General features: G+C 48.9%; 1 protein-coding gene across 1 annotated transcript in view; it reads left to right on the top strand.

Moving 5' to 3' along the window:
* Positions 1-343: 343 nt before the first annotated feature.
* LOC140348347 (protein Niban 1-like) overlaps positions 344-20,232 on the top strand; it is a gene marked incomplete at its 3' end in the record, with an annotated part of 20,098 nt that continues 209 nt past the window's right edge. Inside the window, exons 1-14 of the mRNA XM_072434340.1 lie at positions 344-484; positions 7,414-7,544; positions 7,808-7,936; positions 14,350-14,464; positions 15,380-15,544; positions 16,164-16,279; positions 16,645-16,749; positions 17,029-17,191; positions 17,266-17,453; positions 17,514-17,660; positions 17,726-17,845; positions 18,689-18,796; positions 19,312-19,420; positions 19,867-20,232. The exon at positions 19,867-20,232 is cut by the window's right edge and continues 209 nt beyond it. Coding sequence (XP_072290441.1) covers positions 430-484; positions 7,414-7,544; positions 7,808-7,936; positions 14,350-14,464; positions 15,380-15,544; positions 16,164-16,279; positions 16,645-16,749; positions 17,029-17,191; positions 17,266-17,453; positions 17,514-17,660; positions 17,726-17,845; positions 18,689-18,796; positions 19,312-19,420; positions 19,867-20,232 — 2,017 coding nt within the window. The remainder of the gene's footprint in view (positions 485-7,413; positions 7,545-7,807; positions 7,937-14,349; positions 14,465-15,379; positions 15,545-16,163; positions 16,280-16,644; positions 16,750-17,028; positions 17,192-17,265; positions 17,454-17,513; positions 17,661-17,725; positions 17,846-18,688; positions 18,797-19,311; positions 19,421-19,866) is intronic.

A 20,232-nucleotide genomic window follows, 5' to 3' on the forward strand; every position in this document is an offset into this window, starting at 1 on the left:
TCTAACTGCTCTGCCACCGTGCGACCTGAAAATGTTATAATAATGTAATAAAGATGTGGTGCAATAACCATGCAATACTACAATAATGTAATAAAACTGTACTTAACAATGAGAATAATGCAGTAATGTAATAATTAAATCATAATGTTATGACATCATTATTACTTTATCATTACTTTCTTACAAAGAAATATGTATGAATGAAGTATGGCGGTTGGTATCCAAGTGTTACATTACCGTTACATAGACTAAAGGATTAGTCTAAGGAAGAGAGCGAGAGAGAGAGAGAGAGAGAGAGAGAGAGAGAGAGAGAGAGAGAGAGGGAGGGAGGGAGAGAGAGGGGGCGTGGCTTTACCGGGAGTCCCAGAACAAGACCCGTGTCTCGCCTGAGTCTCACCTGGATCTGAACCGGACCACAGCGGGACTATCATGGGCATCTCCGGGTCCTCGCTCCTGGACGAGAACAAGTCCTCCTTCATCCGAGGTAAACACGGACTAGACCCGGACTAGAGCTGGTTTAGACCTCCTTTAGTCCTGGCTTAGACCTGGTTTAGTCCTGGTTAAGGAGAGGGTGAAATCTGACCCATGTGAAACAGGACTGTCTGGTTTTGTTTGTTCTGATTTAGTCCTGTTTTAGTCTTCTTCTTCTTTGGGTCATTTGGCCCTTAGAACACTTGGCCCCACCTGGTGATGTCATCAGGTGGTGGTCCAGACCCGCTCTGTTTTTTTAAGTGTGTTGTTTGTTTCAGCTGAAAAAAAACTGGGCTTTTATTGTGACAGGCTTGTGTTACCATGACAACAGTCCCATCCTTGGTTTAAACCAGGTCTAAACAGGGTCTGAACAGTATTATAGTGAGTATTGTACTGCAGTAACAGCATTTTAGTGAGTATTGTACTGCAGTAACATGATGTGTCTAAGGACACAGAACGCTAGGACATGTGTTTAAGGACACGGGACGCTGGGACATGTGTCTAAGGACAATTTGTGGGATCTTAAGTCTTAAATGTGTGCTGTAAACACTTTTGTGCTGAAGGTGGATTTATCCTGAGTCCGTCTGAAAGTCCTGTGTGTGTGGTGTGTGGTGTGTGGTGTGTGTTGTGTGTGTGTGTGTGGATGTGGGGGTGGGGGGGTGGGGGTGTGTGTCACATGACTCAGTCATGTAGGTCACAGTGAACTTGCAGATGTTTGGAGGACTCGCCGTGGTCCAGGCTTCAGGTGCCACCGCTGGAGCCTCCTGATAATCAGAAAACATCACCAACGATCAAGGACTGAGAGAGTGACAGACATCAGGCAAATGGACACAAACATCACCAACGATCAAGGACTGAGAGAGGCGTTCTGTGTCTCCAGGTCCATTCTTCTGTCTGAGGTGTGTCTTCACCTGTCCAACCTGTCTCATGTCAGTTGTGTCCTGGGTGAGGGGCGGAGCCTATACATGGACATACCTGTCTCATGTCAGGTGTGTCCTGGGTGAGGAGGCGGAGCCTGTACATGGACACACCTGTCTCATGGCAGAACAGGTTTGGCGTCTGTTTCTGAACATGCTTCAGATTCCACTTTTACGAGTCACTGAGTCAGCTTCATACAACGACACATGACACGCTCAAAATCACAGAATCACCTTCATCTAGAGGAGAGAGTGTTCCTCCAGGAAGAGGAGGAGCCGTTCCTCCAGGACGAGGGGGAGCTGTTCCTTCAGGAAGAGGAGGTCCAGGTCATCATCATCAGAGTCTGAAACAGAAGCTCTGAGAGGAAGAATCAGAAAAGGTTTATTTCCATTGTCAATGAACAGAATTCACAAGAGGAACTTGTCTTGGTGCAACGTAAAACAATGAACAATGATAAACAACATGTATAGGTCAAAAAGAAAAACAATTGAAATCTGCTATAAGATAATTTTTAAAAAATATAGCCGCAAGCGGCAATGATCGGCCCTCGCTACGCCGCCGCCACGCCGCAAGAGGAGGGGGCGCTAACGCGCCCCAATTGTCCTTTTATTACGCCTACTGCTGAATCTGTGACGCTGTCACATCTTCTCCCCTTTGTTTTACCATCAAAAAGCAATTTTATTTTGAATTCTTGGCAAAATGTGCGGCTTTGCCGCACAGACACCGTGACTCTTTGAATAAAAATGTGGATAACTTTTGATGGTCCACCCCTGAAGATGAGTCTCACCAAATTTCAGGTTAATAGGGCTGACGCCCTAAGAGGAGTTTGTGAAAGTCTAAAGTGTAAACATGTTCTGGCGATTTCCCCATTGGAATAACATGGAAGGTTTCGGTCATCGTTACGGCAACGCCATAACAATTATGACATGGGTCTCATTGACTTTTTTGATGGGGATTCTAAAATTGAGTTGTGTGTCAAATTTCATATAATTTCGCAAAACTAAAAATTTAACCTCCATATAAAATCTGTAGGGGGCGCTGTGGCTCCAAATTAATTTATTTCACTTTAAGTAGGTTTAGGGCAAAGAGTTTAACAACTGATTCTAATTTGACGCAATTCGGACTTTATCTGCGCAAACGGCAGAAATGTAAAATTTGGGAGATTTCTGAAATTCTTGCTACAGTTTGCGGCCGTGACCGTGACAGGTATCAATGTAATTTGGATAACTTTTGATGTCCCACTCCTCAGTAAAATTTTCACCAAATTTCAGCTTTTTAGGGCCAACGCCCTGGGAGGACTTTGTAAAAGTTTGGAAAAACTCCAAAGTCATGTTTAGCCATTTTTGAAGCAATATGGCCGACATTTGGTTGGGCGGACGGTGTTGCCGTAATAATATTTTTTACTTCTCTTGTCACCATCTACCTCTGCGCCAAATTTCATGATTCTACGATCAGATTTTTTTTGGGTCATTTCCCATCTCTCAATGCATTTTTGGTACATTTGGGGGCGCTGACGCGCCACTTTTTTTTAATTTTAGAAAAAGGAAATAGCCAGAATGTAGAGAGGCACAATTTTTAGAGGTGTGCAAATTTTTGTGACTTTTCGTCAATGTTCACTGGGTGAAAAATAGGGGGGTTGGTCCCGAGAAGAAAGAAGAAGAAGAAAGAATAATATTCCGATGCGAAAACAATGTTTCCCATTTTTCAAATATCATAAACTATACAGCTCGCGCTTTCCTACCTCATGGTGTGGGTCCCTGGTCACTGACGGGTACTTTCGTTAATTTTGAGTGGGCTCCGCCCACTTTGTGTTTTTGGCCCTCTATACAGTAATAATGTAAAATTTTTGCATTACATGCTTATATGCACGGAACATGCAAGAGATGGGGAACGTATTCGTGAGGTACTTAGCGCAAATGAGTGCTTTATATGGGGATGACGACCGCTTCGCGGTCGTCATCTCAATGTAAAGTGCTCGTTTAGTGCGCACTTTTGCACGGGCTTCGCCCGTTTACAACGTAAATGTTCCATTTTCCTACTACTAATTAGTATGCACGGGGCGTGCATGAGTGAGTGTTTGGAAGTGGGCGAGCGCTTCACGCTCGATTTCGTGCGCACTACGTGCGCACTTTCGCAGCCGTGCTTCGCACGGCCTTACGAGATTAATAGGCCTCTCGCCAGCTTGTGGCGCTCGGGCCTAATAATAATATTTTTAGCAAAAACAATATAGCCGTTTCCACTATAACAACAAATTATACATCGTTTGAAAGCTCTAAGCCTTCCCGATGCCGCCATGGGGTGGAATCATCATTACGAGCGCTTACGCGCTCGTCACTCCCTATTCCGTCGGGGTGCCCCGCCCACTCCCCATAGACTTCCATTGATTTGAGCAGATACAAGCGTGGCCCATGCCTGCGGCATGGATTCTCTCGTACGGGACGATGCCAGGAGGGTTTTTGGAGGAATGCAGCGCTTCGCGCTGCTGTTGTCAACAATTAGTCAAATTGTTGACTATTTCTGTCATAGCAGGAGTAAGTATGCATGATCCATGCCTTCGGCATAGGCTAGTTCACTGTACTTGCCAGGGGCGACGGGGCACCGTGGACGGGGCACTGTCTGAAACCGACGGGTCCTATTGCTCCGGCAACGCTGCCTTCGGCAGCGTTGCGGGAGCAATAGGCCCTCCGCCCTGCTGGGGCTCGGGCCTAATTAAAGCCGCAAGCGGCATCCAACGGCCCTCGCGGGCCGCCGGCCTTCCGACTCTGCTCTCTGCATTTTACAGAGATGGCGCTAACGCGCCCTCATTGTCTAAGAACTAAGACAGTGACACATTGGACATGTACAATGCTGTGCTTAACCAGTGCAAATGAACACAAATGTCGGTCAAATGTGCAGCTCAAGCGCACAGAGACCGTGACACTTGGAATAAAAATAGGGATAACTTTTGATGCCCCGTTTGTGTAGATGATTTTCCCCAAATATGAACTTGATCGGACAATCGCCCTAGGAGGAGTTTGTTAAAGTGTGAAGCGTAAAAATGTGGTGATTTGAGCAATTTCGCGATTTTCCCATAAGGATATCATGGGATGTTTCTGTCATCGCTACGGTTACGCCGTACAAAATATGACTTTGGCTCTCATACTTTTATGATCAGGATGGCAAATTAGAATTTTGTGCAAAATATCATGTCATTTGGAAAAACTCTGTTGTTTATAGGCCACTCCGAAGGCCAAATAGTCAGAATTCAGGGAAAAATTTGCGGCTCCGTTGCACAGAGACCGTAAAAGTTATCCTTAAAATTTGGATAACTTTAGATGCCCCACTTGTCTAGGGGACATACACCGATTTTGAGGTTGGTGGGCAAAACGCCCTAGGAGGAGTTCGTTAAAGTGTGAAACAGAAAAATGTTGATATTCGAGAGATTTAGCAACTTTCCCATAGGGATAACATGGGAGGTTTCCGTCATGGCTACGGCTACGCCGTAAAAATTAAGGCATAAGTTTGATTGGCCTTTTGCTCGGGACCCCAAAATAGAATTTGGGGCAAAGTTTAGAACATTTGTGTAAAACCAGTTTTTGTCCATCAATGTTCACTCAAAGGCAACTCTGTAGGGGGCGCTATCGCGCCCATTTCAATTTTGTCATCCTAAACTGGTCCAAACTTGAAAGTTTAACAACTGATTCAAATTTGGTCCTAATCGGACTCGTTTTGATCAAATGGGAGCAATTTTTAGAATTGCAATATCTCAAAATAAGTTGTCCAACTTTGCGGCTGCGCCGCACACAGACCGTAAAAGGTATCCCAAAAATTTGGATAACTTTAGATGCCCCACTTGTCCAGAGGACGTACACCAATTTTGAAGTCGGTGGGCAAAACGCCCTAGGAGGAGTTCGTCATAGTTTGACGTGAACAAAATGGCTAACTCAGCGTGTTTTCATTTTCAAAGGAAGGTGGCGGGCATAGGGTAAGTCTGGGGGTGTGGCCACAATAATATTTTTTTTTGGAATGCGTGTTTCGAATTTCATAGCTCTACGACAAAGTTGACCTTGGGGCGTCTCCCATAGGCGCAATGTATTTTGACTTTTGTCGGTGGCACTGTCTCGCCATTTTTTAACGAAAAAAAAAATGGCCCAGAAAAAATAAAAATTTTCGCCGATTCTGAATTTTGGGCAAAGTTTGGTGAGTTTTTGAGCATGTTCAGGGGGTCAAATTAGAGCTCAAAGCGCTGAATTCACTCATTATTGACTATTTCTGTCATAGCAGGAGTAAGTATGCATGATCCATGCCTTCGGCATGGGCTAGTTCACTGTACTTGCCAGGGGCACCAGGGGAACCAAACAGACAGTTGCAACTCTCTGACCAAACATGCGCCTTCGGCAGCGTTGCGGGAGCAATAGGCCCTCCGCCCTGCTGGGGCTCGGGCCTAATAATATTCCGATGCGAAAACAATGTTTCCCATTTTTCAAATATCATAAACTATACATTTTCGGAAAGCGCTCGCGCTTTCCTACCTCATGGTGTGGGTCCCTGGTCACTGACGGGTACTTTCGTTAATTTTGAGTGGGCTCCGCCCACTTTGTGTTTTTGGCCCTCTATACAGTAATAATGTCGCGCTCGATTTCGTGCGCACTACGTGCGCACTTTCGCAGCCGTGCTTCGCATGGCCTTACGAGATTAATAGGCCTCTCGCCAGCTTGTGGCGCTCGGGCCTAAAAAATAGGCTTAATATGTACAACATGTAGAGTTGAGTTACATATGAAGAGCAGAAAGTGACAGTGTTTACGAAGTGTTCATGAGTCCAACGGCCTGAGGGGAGGGCCTCCTGCCTGAGGGGAGTGGCCTCTCATCCCGTCTCGTGGCTGGAGGTGCAGCAGTTTGTCAATGGGGGAAGAGCAGGGGAGAAAGTACACAGCCCTGTGGAGCTCCTGTGCTGTTAGTCCCAGTGTCTGAGACATTCTTCCCCAGCCGCACGCACTGCCTCCATCAGGAAGTCAGTGCGTCGGCGCTCCCCCTGTCCAAACGGTGCGCTCTGATTATAGCGTTTTAGCCATAACAACACTTTACCTCTCACTCCAGATGTTCTATTGTTGATGGCTAAAATCCAGAATCCCTCTGCTAGATGAATGCTGAAGATGTGGATGTTCCCGCTCTGAACCCGCCCTGAACCCGCCCTGAAGATTAGATTTTTTTTAGGTTTTCTTTCTCTGTTGCTGCAAAATGAGTCGAGAGACGTTTGCATAAACCTGACGCAGGATTTGAATGAGACTCAGACTGGCCTCCATGACCTGGTTTAGATACATGTCCTAGCGTCCCGTGTCCTTAGACACCCAAAGTCCTCTGTCCTTAGCTCCTCCTTCTGCAGAAAAAACACAAAACCTCGTTGGGAAAAAGTCTAATCCTGGAGAAGTTCCACAGTGAAGGAGAGAGAGACAAAAGTGTAACCTGAGCCTGTGTTTACCCTGTACACACCCACACACAGACACACACGCACTCGCACTCGCACTCGCACACACACACACACACACACACGTTTATCTGTGTGTGTGGGTGTGTGTGTCTCAGGTGAGTTGTTTCCAGGCAGCGTCTGAGGAACAGCTTTTGGCTCATTTGTTTGACTTCTTTGCATCAGTGGAAACAGCTGTTGCTAACGTGCTACGCTAGCTTTGTGTTACTAACGCGCTTTGCTAGCTTTGTGTTGCTAACGCGCTTTGCTAGCTTTGTGTTGCTAACGTGCTTTGCTAGCTTTGTGTCGCTTTAGCACGAGATCAAGTCAGAGACAAATTATTCTTTTGTGTTTCTCTGCTTTTTGCCTCTTGTTTTGGAGTCCTTTGTTATCTCTCGTCCAATCATCTGGCTGTGCTGTGGAGCTCCTCCCCCTGAGCTCAAGTCCTCTTGGAGCCCAAGAGCCAGACGCTTTGGGCTGTTTGTGCGGGTGAGGCGGGGGCGGAGCCTGTATTCTGCAGGCCCCTCCCCCTCAGCACACATGTTAAATGGCTGTATTCACCTGTTCATTGGTCTGTGCAGGTGAGGCGGAGGCGGAGCTGCAGCGCTTCTCTCCGTTCTACAGGAAACAGTTCTGTGTGTCTCGGTTCTGTCAGGCCCAGAACGACATGGAACAGCAGCAGGAGCAGACCACGCAGCTGCTCAGACAGAGGGTAAGACTGTGTGCACCCAAAGGGCAACACCCGTAACATTTTAATCAGTTATAAAATGTCACCCATATCTTGGACCCCGCCCGCCACCCTCACAAAGAGTAATACCTCCCCCGCCCACCTCGTGAATAATGAATAATGTATGTGATGGATTTGAGCACTATTTATCACAGAAATATTTTTTTCTCTGAGTTTTGCTGACTTTCCCCCCTTTTTCACATGACCTGCTTCTTCTTATAATAATGCTGTGACTGCTGTGTTCTCAGGCGCCCCCTGCAGGTGGAGAGGTGCTGTACGAGGACGCTGTGCTTTATTTTGACGAGAGCAGGAAGTGGAGAGAGCGATACATCGTCGTGAGAGCAAACTACAGCCTGGAGTGTCACGAGAGTCTGGAGGTGAGAGGGGAGGGGCCACGAGAGTCTGGAGGTGAGAGGGGAGGGGCCACGGGCAGAGGGGGAGAGCCACGAGAGTCTGGAGGTGAGAGGGGAGGGGCCACGAGAGTCTGGAGGTGAGAGGGGAGGGTCCACGAGAGTCTGGAGGGGAGAGGGGAGGGGCCACGAGAGTCTGGAGGTGAGAGGGGAGGGGCCACGGGCAGAGGGGGAGAGCCACAAGAGTCTGGAGGTGAGAGGGGAGGGGCCACGAGAGTCTGGAGGTGAGAGGGGAGGGTCCACGAGAGTCTGGAGGGGAGAGGGGAGGGGCCACGAGAGTCTGGAGGGGAGAGGGGAGGGGCCACGCTCAGAGGGGAAGAGCCACGAGAGTCTGGAGGTGAGAGGGGAGGGGCCACGAGAGTCTGGAGGTGAGAGGGGAGGGTCCACGATAGTCTGGAGGTGAGAGGGGAGGGGCCATGCATGAAGGGGAGAGGCCATGCATGGAGGGGAGGAGGGGGTTTTTATGTTGTTTTTTACACTGTCGATATTTATGTCGATAGCGATATTCAGACAATATTATGTGTTAAAACCACATGTATGTCAAATGAATCATAAATTCGGCTCTTTTTGTATAATTCAACTATCCATCCATCCATCTTCTGTCGCTTTGTCCGGGGCTGGGTCGCGGGGGCAGCAGTCTGAGCAGGGACTCCCAGACTTCCTTCTCCCCAGACACTTCCTTCAACTCCTCCGGGGGGAGCCCGAGGCGTTCCCAGGCCAGCCGAGAGACATAGTCTCTCCAGCGTGTCCTGGGTCTTCCCCGGGGCCTCTTCCCGGTGGGACATGCCTGAAACACCTCCCGAGGGAGGCGCCCAGGAGGCATCCGAAACAGATGCCCGAGCCACCTCAACTGGCTCCTCTCGACGTGGAGGAGCAACGGCTCTACTCTGAGCTCCCCCCGCGCGGAGGAAACTCATTTCGACCGCTTGTATACCCGCGATCTTGTTCTTTCGGTCACTACCCAAAGGTCATGACCATAGGTGAGGGTAGGAACGTAGACCGACCGGTAAATAGAGAGCTTTGCCTTTCGGCTCAGCTCCCTCTTTACCACAACAGTCCGATGCAGCGACTGCATCACTGCAGCCACTGCACCTGTTAAAAAGGCCCTATTGAAAGAGACTGTCATGCTGGCCCTTTAAGGGGCGGAGCCTAGACCACCGAAACCGAAAGGAGCAAGCTGCGTGAGGAGAGAGAGAGAGAGAGGAAAAGAGTTTGGAGACGGAGTTTGCCATCGCGGTTTATCAGAGTTTATAGTTGAATGTAGTAGTTTGTTTGCATCCCAAGTTCAGTATTGTGTGCGTGACAGAAGTAAGTAAAGTTGGCAATGCATGTGTGTATTAAGTTTAGTGTTAGAGTTGTTTGCTGCTTAATTGATGCATGCCTCCATCACATGTACATCTTAAAGTGACGCTAATGTTGGTGCACTGTTTATATGTGTAAATGTGCTACTGTTACAGCGTAATCCTGTCAGTTTATAGTAGTAATAGCAGTGTTTGTGACTTTATATATTATATATATTAATATTTCATTGGTCTGTTTGTTTAGGACCACACACATACCACCTGTGCAATCAAACTGTAAAGAATAATTGAAGATATCAATAAACCACCCTCAAGTAAAGAGCGACTCTTCATTTGAGCTCTAACCGGGCTCACCACAGTGATTCGTCAGCCCACACCAGCACAATAATTTAAAACCCATCTTTTAGCACCGATCCGCCTGTCGATCTCACGCTCCATCCTTCCCTCACTCGTGAACAAGACCCCGAGATACTTGAACTCCTCCACTTGGGGCAAGGACTCCCCACCCACCTGAAGAGGCCAAGCCACCTTTTTCCGGTCGAGAACCATGGCCTCGGATTTGGAGGTGCTGATTCTCATCCCAGCCGCTTCACACTCGGCTGCAAACCGTCCCAGTGCATGTTGCAGGTCCGGGTTTGATGGAGCCATCAGGACAACATCGTCTGCCAACAGCAGAGATGGAATCCTGTGATCCCAAAACCGGACACCCTCCAACCCCTGACTGCGCCTAGAAATTCTGTCCATAAAAATTATGAACAGAACCGGTGACAAAGGGCAGCCCTGGCGGAATCCAACATGCACTGGGAACAGGTCTGACTTACTGCCGACAATGCAAACACAGCTCCTGCTCCGCTCATACAGGGACCGGACAGCCCTGAGCAAAGGGCCCGGACCCCGTACTCCCGGAGCACCCCCCAAAGGACACCCCAAGGGACACGGTCGAAAGCCTTCTCCAGATCCACAAAGCACATGTGGACTGGTTAGGCAAACTCCCATGAACCCTCGAGCACCCGATGGAGGGAATAGAGCTGGTCCGGTGTTCCACGACCGGAACGAAAACCACTCTGCTCCTCCTGAATCCGAGGTTCGGTTATCGGTCAGATTCTCCTCTCCTGTACCTTGGAATAGACCTTACCGGGGAGGCTGAGGAGTGTGATCCCTCTGTTGTTGGAACACACCCTCCGGTCCCCCTTCTTGAACAGAGGGACCACCACCCCGGTCTGCCAGTCCAGAGGCACGGTCCCCGACCGCCACACGATGTTGCAGAGACGTGTCAACCAAGACAGTCCTACAACATCCAGATACTTTAGGTACTCAGGGCGGATCTCATCCACCCCCGGAGCCCTGCCACCGAGGAGTTTGCGAACAACCTCAGTGACTTCCGCTTGGGTGATGGATGAGCCAGCCTCCGAGTCCCCGGTCTCTACTTCCTCTTTAGAAGACGTGACTGAGGGATTAAGGAGATCCTCAAAGTATTCCTTCCACCGTCCGACGATATCCCCAGTCGAGGTCAGCAGGCCTCCACCCGCACCGTAAACAGTGTTGGTGAGGCACTGCTTCCCCCTCCTGAGGCGCCGGACGGTTTGCCAGAATTTCTTTGGTGCCGACCGATAGTCCTCCTCCATGGCCTCGCCGAACTCCTCCCAGGCCCGGGTTTTTGCCTCTGCGACAGCACGAGCCTCGGCTCGCTTGGCCTGCCGATACCTGTCGATGACCTCCGGAGACCCACAAGCCAGAGTGGCCTGATAGGCCTCCTTCTTCAGTCTGACGGCATCCCTTACTTCCGGTGTCCACCACCGGGTTCGGGGGTTGCCGCCACGACAGGCACCGGAGACCTTGCGACCACAGCTCCGAGCAGCCGCATCAACAATGGAGGCGGAGAACATGGTCCACTCGGACTCAATGTCCCCAACCTCCCCCGGGACATGGGAGAAGCTCTCCCGGAGGTGCGAGTTGAATACCCTACTGACAGAGGGCTCCACAAGACGTTCCCAACAGACCCTCACAATGCGCTTGGGTCTGCCAAGTCTGTCCGGCTTCCTCCTCCACCAGCGGATCCAACTCACCACCAGGTGGTGATCGGTTGACAACTCTGCCCCTCTCTTCACCCGAGTGTCCAAGACACGTGGTCGGAGGTCAGATGACACAACAACAAAGTCGATCATTGACCTACGGCCTAGGGTGTCCTGGTGCCATGTGCACTGATGGACACCCTTGTGCTTGAACATGGTGTTCGTTATGGACAATCCATGGCTAGCACAGAAGTCCAATAACTGAACACCGCTCGGGTTCAGATCAGGGAAGCCGTTCTTCCCGATCACCCCTCCCCAGGTGTCACTGTCATTGCCCACGTGGGCGTTGAAGTCCCCCAGTAGAACAACGGAGTCCCCGGTCGGTGCACTGTCCAGTACTCTTCCCGAGGACTCCAAGAAGGCCGGGTACCTGCTGTTCGGCCCGTAGGCCGCCACAACAATGAGAGACCTGTCCCCCACCCGAAGGCGGAGGGACGCGACCCTCTCGTTCACTGGGGTAAACTCCAACACGTGGCTGCTGAGCTGAGGGGCTATAAGCAAGCCCACACCAGCCCGCCGCCTCTCCCCGCGGGCAACACCAGAGAAGTGGAGCGTCCAGCCCCTCTCGAGGAGATGGGTTCCAGAGCCCAAACTGTGCGTGGAGGTGAGGCCGACTATATCTAGTCGGTATCGCTCAACCTCCCGCACCAGCTCAGGCTCTTTCCCCCCCAGCGAGGTGACATTCCATGTCCCCAGAGTTAGTCTCTGTGTCTGGATATCTGGTCGCCGAGGCCCCTGCCGTCGACTGCCGCCCAGATCGCTCTGCACCGGCCCCTTATGGATCCTCCTGCGGGTGGTGGGCCCACGGGAGGGCGGCCCCACGTCGCTCTTTCGGGCTGTGCCCGGCCGGGCCCCGAACATGTCTGTCAAATGAATCATAAATACAGCTCTTTTTGTATAATTAAACTATAAAAGATAACTATAAAAGATAACTATAACTATAACTATAAATATATATATATATATATATATATATATATATATATATATATAGTTATAGGGTTTTTCAGGAGGAGAACCAGTTCTTCAGTAGTAGAGAGCGTTTCTCCAGGAGAGGATCATCTGGATCCACAGGTCATCGATGTGTCTGTTCCACTCCCAACAGGAAGTGAGAGAAGGATAAAAGACAATGAACAGACACAAGTGAAATTAAATATTAAATATTGTTTGATGGAATAAGTAGTGTTTATCAGAGGATAGAGCTCAAGCTGCCATACTTCCCCCAGAGTTGCTTCTAGGGCAGTGTAGCTGAAACTGTAGCTTTATATTTCTGTTCCTAACTGGCCTGACCATAAGCCATTTAAAGAGGAACGTTTTAAGCCTGGTCTTAAATGAAGAGACTGTGTCGGCCTCTTTAACATGGACAGGAGCTGATTCCACAACACAGGAGCTTGGGAGCTAAACGCTCTACCTCCTACTGTGCTTTTAGAGACTCTTGGGACCACCAGCAGGCTCTACCTCCTACTGTGCTTTTAGAGACTCTTGGGACCACCAGAAGGCTCTACCTCCTACTGTGCTTTTAGAGACTCTTGGGACCACCAAAAGGCTCTACCTCCTACTGTGCTTTTAGAGACTCTTGGGACCAGAAGGCTCTACCTCCTACTGTGCTTTTAGAGACTCTTGGGACCACCAGAAGGCTCTACCTCCTACTGTGCTTTTAGAGATTCTTGGTACCACCAGAAGGCTCTACCTCCTACTGTGCTTTTAGAGACTCTTGGGACCACCAGAAGGCTCTACCTCCAACTGTACTTTTAGATACTCTTGGGACCACCAGTAGGCTCTACCTCCTACTGTGTTTTAGAGACTATTGGAACCACCAGAAGGCTCTACCTCCTACTGTGCTTTTAGAGACTCTTGGGACCACCAGAAGGCTCTACCTCCTACTGTGCTTTTAGAGACTCTTGGGACCACCAGAAGGCCAGCATTTTGAGAGCGAAGAGCTCTGTTTGGATGAAATGGTTCTATAGCATCTTTGAGGTAGGATGGGGCCGTGTCATTTATGGCTTTGTAAGTCAGGAGGAGGAGTTTAAATGTGATTCTAAACTGGACAGGAGCCAGTGAAGAGACTTCAGCACCGGCGTAATACACTCTCCTCTTTTAGTTCCTGTTAGTAATCTTACTGCTGCATTTTGAACCAGTTGAAAGATTTGTATAGAGCTTTTAGGACACGCTGTGAGCAGGAGTTACAGTCGTCTAATCTAGACTATACAAATGCATGGAGACTTTTTCAGCATCGCTTTTAGGCCGGATTCTTCTGATTTTATTTATTTTACGCAGATGGAAATAGGCTGTTTTACAGGCTTGATTTATATGAGCTTTTAATGAGAGCTCCTGGTCAAATAAGACTGAGGTTTCTTACAGTAGAACTGGAGGCTACACTGACATTGTCCAGTCCGACTATCTGCTCAGAGAAAGCGTCTCGTACATGTTTAGGACCAGCACAATGACCTCGGTTTGTTCAGGGTTAAGAAGCAGATCATTAAGTGTCATCCAGGTTTTTATCTCCTTCACACAAGCACTAAGTCTGTCTACTTGATCGCTCTGATCTGTTTCATTGATAAATACAGCTGAGGGTCGTCTGCAGAGCAGTGGAAGTTAATGCCATGTGACCTGATCATGTGACCTTACGGCAGCATATAAAGAGGAAACAGAACTGGACCCAGTACTGACCCCTGAGGCACACCGTAAGTTACTTTAGAGCAAGGGGGAGCTCTGGTTTACATTAACAAACTGGTACCTCTCAGATAACTAGGATGTAAAGCAGCTGAGGGCGGGGCCTCTGATACCTTCATCACATTCTAACCTCTGCAGTAGAATGTTGTGGTCGATGGCGTCAAACGCTGAGGTCAGAACCAGGTTATCATATAATAACCTTTTTCATTCCTTTCCTTCGCTTGCTCTTCCTGAAACACCCGCACGTGTTCTGTTGTTTTTCTGTTTTTACATAGTTTTTCTGTTTTTACATAGTTTTTCTGTTTTTACATAGTTTTTCTGTGGTGTTTTCCAGAGCTTTCTGAAGGGCGCTCCGCCGCACCACAGGCTGCTGCCCACAGGGGGCGCTGTGCTGACCACAGAGGAGCGATACATGCAGCTGGTCGACCGATGCTTCCCCGACGACTCCAGTCAGTTACTTATTTATATGTCTCTGTGTCTTCATGTGTTTCAGAAGACATTGTTCTGTCTCTTTGTCTCAGGTGTTACAGAAGACATTGTTCTGTCTCTGTGTCTCGGGTGTTACAGAAGACATTGTTCTGTCTCTGTGTCTCGGGTGTCACAGAAGACATTGCTCTGTCTCTGTGTCTCAGGTGTTACAGAAGACATTGTTCTGTCTGTGTGTCTCGGGTGTGACACAAGACATTGTTCTGTCTCTCGGGTGTTACAGAAGACATTGTTCTGTCTCTGTGTCTCGGGTGTGACAGAAGACATTGTTCTGTCTCTGTGTCTTGGGTGTTACAGAAGACATTGTTCTGTCTCTGTGTCTCGGGTGTTACAGAAGACATTGTTCTGTCTCTGTGTCTTCATGTGTTACAGAAGACATTGTTCTGTCTCTTTGTCTCAGGTGTTACAGAAGACATTGTTCTGTCTCTGTGTCTCGGGTGTTACAGAAGACATTGTTCTGTCTCTGTGTCTCGGGTGTCACAGAAGACATTGCTCTGTCTCTGTGTCTCAGGTGTTACAGAAGACATTGTTCTGTCTGTGTGTCTCGGGTGTGACACAAGACATTGTTCTGTCTCTCGGGTGTTACAGAAGACATTGTTCTGTCTCTGTGTCTCGGGTGTGACAGAAGACATTGTTCTGTCTCTGTGTCTTGGGTGTTACAGAAGACATTGTTCTGTCTCTGTGTCTCGGGTGTTACAGAAGACATTGTTCTGTCTCTGTGTCTCGGGTGTGACAGAAGACATTGTTCTGTCTGTGTGTCTCGGGTGTTACAGAAGACATTGTTCTGTCTCTGTGTCTCGGGTGTTACAGAAGACATTGTTCTGTCTCTGTGTCTCAGGTGTTACAGAATACTTTGTTCCGTCTCTGTTGTGTCTCAGGTGTTACAGAAGACTTTGCGCCGCCTTTGTCCTCGATGCCGGGACAGTTTCCTGTTTATCTGCGGTTGCCGTATCGACGAGACTCGTACTTCTGCTTCAAACAACAGCTCAGACAAGAAGCTTTTCTTTCAGCGCTCTGGGACTGCGTGCGCCACCAGAACCAAGGTAACAATGCAAATACTGCGAATCCTACTGCAGATACTGCGAATACTACTGCAAATACTGCGAATACTACTGCAGATACTGCGAATACTACTGCAAATACTGCAAATACTACTGCAAATACTACTGCAAATACTACTGCAAATACTGCAAATACTTCTGCAGATACTGCGAATACTACTGCAAATACTACTGCAAATACTACTGCAAATACTACTGCAAATACTGCGAATACTACTGCAGATACTCCAAATACGACTATAAATACTGCGAATACTTCTGCAAATGGCAGTGTTAGCGGTGTTAGCGGTGTTAGCGGTGTTAGCGGTGTTAGCGGTGTTGCCGGTGTTAGCGTTGTTAGCGGTGTTACCAGTGTTAGCGGTATTACCGCTGTTAGCGGAGCTACCGGTGTTAGCAGTGTTGGCGGTGTTGGCGGTGTTAGCGGTGTTGGCGGTGATAGTGGTGTTAGCGGTGTTTGTGGTCCAAACATCACAAACTATGAAAACCAGAGTTGGAAATATTAGCATGAGTAGTGCAGATTGTTAACATTAATGATAAGCGCCACAGTTAGCATACATGCTAACACATTTGTTGAATGTCTGTCTGGGCTTTTGTGTTTCAGACTTCCTGAAGAAGAACTCGTGTGAGGTGAAGTCTTTCCTCAAAGCGGTGCAGTTTTACCGAGAGTCACAAGGACGATACAAGACGTGGGACATGATGATCGGGAGCGACGTCAGGGTAAAAAACATGAACAGTACTATCAGTACTATCAGTACTATCAGAACTATCAGAACTATCAGTACTATCGGTAAACCAGGTCTAAAACTAGGTCTAAAACTAGGTCTAAACCAGGACTAAACCAGGACTAAACCAGGACTAAACCAGTTCTAAACCAGTTCTAAACCAGGTCTAAACCAGGACTAAACCAGGACTAAACCAGGACTAAACCAGGACTTGTTTGAGGACACATTCCGGGCTGTCAGAGGTGACCCTCAGGGCAGTGGAACAAACATGATGTTGTGACGTCATGAAGAACATCTGAGAGAATCAGATCTGGACATTTTACCATTTGAACAAAAAGATAATGATTTATGTTTTTTCAGGTTTTATCGAACTTTGTGATGGAGCGTCTTCTGCCGACGCTGGAGAAAGATCTGCTCCCGAAGCTGAAGGCCAAGAAGAGCGAGAAGAAACGAGTCTGGTTCGCCGTAAGTGTCTTCACCAGGAGGTTGTGTGTTAGATCCTTCTCTCAGGAGGTTGTGGGTTAGATCCTTCTCTCTCAGAAGGTTGTGAGTTAGATCCTTCTCTCTCAGGAGGTTGTTGGTTAGATCCTTCTCTCTCAGGACGTTGTGGGTTAGATCCCTCTCTCAGGAGGTTGTTGGTTAGATCCCTCTCTCAGGAGGTTGTGGGTTAGATCCTTCTCTCAGGAGGTTGTTGGTTAGATCATTCTCTCAGGAGGTTGTGTGCTAAATCCTTCTCTCTTACAGATGGTGGAGGCGGCCTATATCCTGGTTCAGGAGGTTCTTCTGGAGGGACTTTCATCTCTGAAGGACGAGCTCAGGACGAGTCTGAGGCAGAAGGAAGTCCTGATCCACTCAGACATGGACCAGATCCAGAGGAGCCGAGATCAGGTGCAGGAGCGAGTCAGAGGTGAGGACTGGACTGAGACTAGACCTGGATTGAACAAGTGACTCATCGTCTTCATGTTCTCGTCTCGTCTGCAGGCTCAGTGTTGTCTTCCGCTGAGCTCGTCGTCTCAGAGAAGGTCCAGCCATATCTGGGCTCGATTCTGGAGGAGCTCATGGATCCGATCAGCCACGGCTTCAGTCAGGGACGAGATCTGTGCGCGACCTCGATGGAGAAGGTCAGCCAGGACATCCTCCAGGGAACGGACAACGAGATGCTCAAAAAGGTAAAGTCCTCACACACATGTCCTCCTAGTCAAGTGTTTCTGATGTTCCTCTTGTTCTAGGAGCTGTTCTCCATGTCTCGTCCTCGTCTCATGGACTGTTACACCTCGATTGCATCACTCGAGAACAAACTGCAGCTGTTCAGAGACAGATTTGGGTTTACGAACGTGAGCGGAATCATCCACAGCGCCCAGATCGACCTGCAGCAGGTACAAAGACCTGGTTTGCACCTGGTTTACACCTGGTTTACACCTGGTTTCTGATCTTGTTTCAGCTGATGGAAAACGCCGCTCACACGTTTGAGACTCTTCTATACAAAGTTCTGGAGGAACATCAAGAAAATGCTGCCATCGCCGACGCCGTCATCAACAAAGCTCGACTCAGAGTGCTCAAGGTGAGCCAGATGCCCTCCCATCCTCCTAAAAGCCACTTTATAACGTGTGTTATATACTATATCTGTAGATAAATGGAAAAAGTATTATATTGTCTATTATTAGTTACACAGATGTGCAACTTTGGACCAACTATTGTAAGTGTTGGTCCACTATAATATACACACTGTCATAAACGCGAACAGCACAGCGCCCCCTGGAGGACGCTCAGATGAAGCACAGCACCCCCTGGAGGACGCTCACATACAGCACAGCGCCCCCTGAAGGACACTCACATACAGCACCCCCTGGAGGACGCTCACATGCAGCACAGCGCCCCCTGGAGGACGCTCTCATACAGCACAGTGCCCCCTGGAGGATGCTCACATATAGCATAACGCCCCCTGGAGGACGCTCACATACAGCGCCCCCTGGAGGACGCACACATACAGCACAGCGCCCCCTGGAGGACGCTCACATGCAGCACAGCGCCCCCTGGAGGACGCTCACATACAGCACAGCGCCCCCTGGAGGACGCTCACATATAGCACAACGCCCCCTGGATAACGCTCACATACAGCGCCCCCTGGAGGGCGCTCACATACAGCACAGCGCCCCCTGGAGGACGCTCACATACAGCACAGCGCCCCCTGGAGGACGCTCACATACAGCGCCCCCTGGAGGACGCTCACATACAGCACAGCGCCCCCTGGAGGACGCTCACATGTGTCAGAGCTTTATCCAGGTTCTATGCCACATTATTTTCCACTGACGCTTTAGAAACGGGGAGGAGTTGGACCTGTTTTTGTTGATAAACTTTTAGTTGAAATAATCAGGAAAAACAGATTTCCCTTTTTTTCTTTCAGCAATTCAACTACGACAGCAGCTCGACGAGGAAGAGGATCTTTGAAGACGCTTTGGTTCAGATCACACTGCCTTTTGTCAAGGAGCAGCTGCAGGAGCCACGCCCACAGGTACTGAAAAGCTGCAGGAGCCACACACACAGGTACTGAGCAGCTGCAGGAGCCACAGACACAGGTACTGATTAGCTGCAGGAGCCACAGACACAGGTACTGATCAGCTGCAGGAGCCACAGGTACTGACTTGCTGCAGGAGCAACACACAGAATAAAAGACATTTTTTTAACCTACATAAAAGAGGTTTTGTAGTTTGTCCTGCAGAAGGAGGGGCTAAAGACAGGGGTCGCTCTGGGACATTGTTTAATCTGTTTTCACTGTCGCATTTGAGCTGTGGCTCTTGTGATTTGACCTGATTGAAAAACAGAATAAAGAAACCCAGACGACAAACAGGAACAAAACGCAGGAGACAAATGGTAAGAAAATGTGCTGAAGACAAATACAAAAGTCCGGAAAGAAAGAAAACGGTGGAAAGTGAATGTGACGCCATCGACGAGTGATTCAAAATGGACTAAAACTGTCAAATAAATGATTTTGCTTCTGCGTAAATGTTCTCTGTGGTTCTGCTTCAGCTTCAAGATGCTGCAGATAACGTGTTCCTCGACCACTGTGACTTCATCCAAATCGAGAACATTTACGAAGACGTTCTACTCAACATTCTCCACAAAGAAGTGTCCAAAGGTAAGACCTGGTTTAGACCTGGTTTAGACCTGGTTTAGTCCTGGTTTAGACCTGGTTTAGACCTGGTTTAGACCTAGTTTAGTCCTGGTTTAGCCCTGGTTTGGACCTGGTTTAGACCTGGTTTAGACCTGGTTTAGTCCTGGTTTAGTCCTGGTTTGAAGCTGGTTTAGTCCTGGTTTAGTCCTGGTTTAGACCTGGTTTAGACCTGGTTTAGTCCTGGTTTAGTCCTGGTTTAGACCTGGTTTAGACCTGGTTTAGTCCTGGTTTAGTTCTGGTTTAGTCCCGGTTTAGTCCCGGTTTAGACCCGGTTTAGACCCGGTTTAGACCCGGTTTAGTCCCGGTTTAGTCCCGGTTTAGTCCTGGTTTAGACCCGGTGTAGACCCGGTTTAGTCCTCGTTAGTCCTCGTTAGTCCTGGTCCTTGACACTTTTTCTCTTCTGGTTTTAGTTCTCAAAGACGAGTTGCGTTTGCAGAAATATGACCTGATGAGCGACAGCAGAGATTTACTGAGTCGGTCCAGTTTGTCCTCGACCGGATCTGCGCCCCCGAGCCCCGCCCTCACGCCCGCAAGCACCGTCCTCTCGCCCGCAAGCCCCGCCCTTTCTCCTACAAGTCCCGCACTCTCCCTTGCGTCATCACCCTGCACGGCCAATCACAGCTCTTCCCCTGTCACCACACTGCACACGCCCACCATGAACCAGGAAGTGCAGCTTGACGCGGATCCGGCAGCGACTGGAACGGGACAACAGGAAGCGAGAGTGGAGGTGGAGGAGATCTGCGACATTTCAGAAGAAACAGGAAGCGAATTTCAAG

The sequence above is a fragment of the Eucyclogobius newberryi genome, unplaced genomic scaffold, assembly GCF_026437365.1.
Source record: "Eucyclogobius newberryi isolate DKJ021-1_F unplaced genomic scaffold, fEucNew1.0.hap1 SCAF_68, whole genome shotgun sequence".
Lineage (NCBI taxonomy): Eukaryota > Metazoa > Chordata > Actinopteri > Gobiiformes > Gobiidae > Eucyclogobius > Eucyclogobius newberryi.